The following is a 1,771-nucleotide window of genomic DNA, read 5'->3' as shown; positions in this document are numbered from 1 at the left end:
TCCAAGGAAATGGAAAGCCATGACAATTAGGGTTCACCCTAATTTTCACTAACTATATAAGCATCTTATTGTTGACAAAATTAGCACTAGAGAATATGTGAAAGGGCTAGCCAATTTTTATGAAGTGTGGATTTCTCTCTAATCTATTCCAAGTGTATTTGGTGTTTTGTGAACCATTTGAGGTGTGACACTTGGGGCACTAGCCACTCAAGCTTCATGAAGATATTCTACATCAAAGAGGTATGTAATTCTAACTTGATATATTCATATGAATCAATGTTATTATGCTAGTTAGGATGAATACCTTGGAAAGTTCATATTTGCATGTATAATAGAGAAAACATAGATCCAAGGTATTTAGGGTTGCATGTACACTTAGGAGTGTTAGAATGCTCAAAACCCAACAGTCTTTAATTGAGAAATTCGGAATAGTAGGAGATTTACGAGTCAAGGTCCCGATGGCATTCGGAACGAGGCTAACACCGTCCTTGGACAAACCTGTAGCGGATATTACTCTTTATCTGCAGATGATTGAATCTTTAATGTATCTAACATCTAGTAAACTAGACATAATGTTTGTTGTTTGTTATTGTGTTAGGTTTCAGGCGAATCCTCATGAGCCACACATGATTGCCATAAAGAATATTTTGAGATATCTCAGAAGATCATCTTCTCTCGGAATATGGTATCCTTCAAACTCCGGATTCTTTGTGCAATCCTTTTCGGATGCTGATCTAGGCGGATGCGGTCTCGATTGTAAAAGCACTTCCATGGGATGTCAGTTACTAGATGGCAAACTAGTAAGTTGGCAATCAAAGAAACAGACTTGTGTGTCCCTATCAACTGCAGAAGTTGAATACATCGCAGTTGCATCATGCACTTCACAAGTCGTCTGGATACAAAGCCAACTTCGAGACTATGGTATCAACATGAAGAGGATTCCACTCTACTGTGATTCGTAAAGTGCTATTCAGATTTGTCACAACCCAGTGCAACATTCCAAGACGAAACATAGAGCACTGAGGTATAATTTTATAAAGGATCATGTAGAAGATGGAAGCATCGAAATACATTTCGTAAGGTCCTCTGATCAAATTTTTGGTATCTTCACGAAAGTCTTACCTGAAACAACCTTCAATCGAATTCTACAAGGCTTCGGAATGATAGAAGCAAAATTTGTTCCAAAATCATCTTCGTAATCGGAATGCATCTCTGAAGTTTTGAACCGGTCCGAACCCTTGGAGGTACTCGCAACTCAATGTTCACACTCCGAACGAGTCCAAGCGCTAGGAGAGACTCGGAGTTTACTGTTCATTTGAGACTTAGAACTTCATGTATCCTTCGTATATTATATGTATTCAATATTTTCTTTTATGTTTTAATTTCTTTTTCAGAAAAACTTAAAAATACAAAAAAATCTTTCTTTTCAGTTTTTATTTCTTTTTCAGAAAAAAACTTCAAAATACAAAAATATTTTTCTATTATGTTTTTGTTTCTTTTTCAAGAAAACCCAAAATCCAAAAATATATTTACTTTCTTGTTTATGTTTTATCTTTTCAGAAAATCAAAAACTCCAAAAATATTTTTTAGTTTTGTTTACTTGTGTGCTATTTTTTTTTTAATTCGTTTTAGCTTAGGTACTTTATCGTCACTACAATTCAGAATGATTGGGCAGGTATATAAATCCGATTCTATGTACTAGCTAAGTGTCCCTAGAAGCATGTTGTTCTATGTTGACCAAAGCCTCTAAGACTTTATGTTGAAGCCTTAA

At 35.3% G+C, this 1,771-nt stretch overlaps 1 protein-coding gene across 1 annotated transcript; it reads left to right on the top strand.

The window, feature by feature from the left end:
- Nucleotides 1-458: 458 nt before the first annotated feature.
- Nucleotides 459-962, top strand: LOC122197441 (secreted RxLR effector protein 161-like). Its single transcript, XM_042901562.1, has 2 exons — nt 459-544; nt 599-962. Exons 1-2 carry the CDS (start codon nt 459-461, stop codon nt 960-962), a joined length of 450 nt encoding a protein of 149 aa, XP_042757496.1.
- The last annotated feature ends 809 nt before the right edge of the window (nt 963-1,771 follow it).

Source organism: Lactuca sativa, chromosome 1 (genome assembly GCF_002870075.4).
Source record: "Lactuca sativa cultivar Salinas chromosome 1, Lsat_Salinas_v11, whole genome shotgun sequence".
Classification (NCBI taxonomy): domain Eukaryota; kingdom Viridiplantae; phylum Streptophyta; class Magnoliopsida; order Asterales; family Asteraceae; genus Lactuca; species Lactuca sativa.
This window is presented reverse-complemented; position numbering and strand designations above follow the sequence as displayed.

What these genes read in the sequence shown, in the direction of transcription:
- LOC122197441 (XM_042901562.1), top strand. Translation starts at nt 459, where the DNA reads ATGGCATTCGGAACGAGGCTAACACCGTCCTTGGACAAACCTGTAGCG. An exon ending in CAGATGATTGAATCTTTAAT is followed by an intron (nt 545 to 598) that starts GTATCTAACATC and finishes TTATTGTGTTAG; the next exon opens with GTTTCAGGCGAATCCTCATG.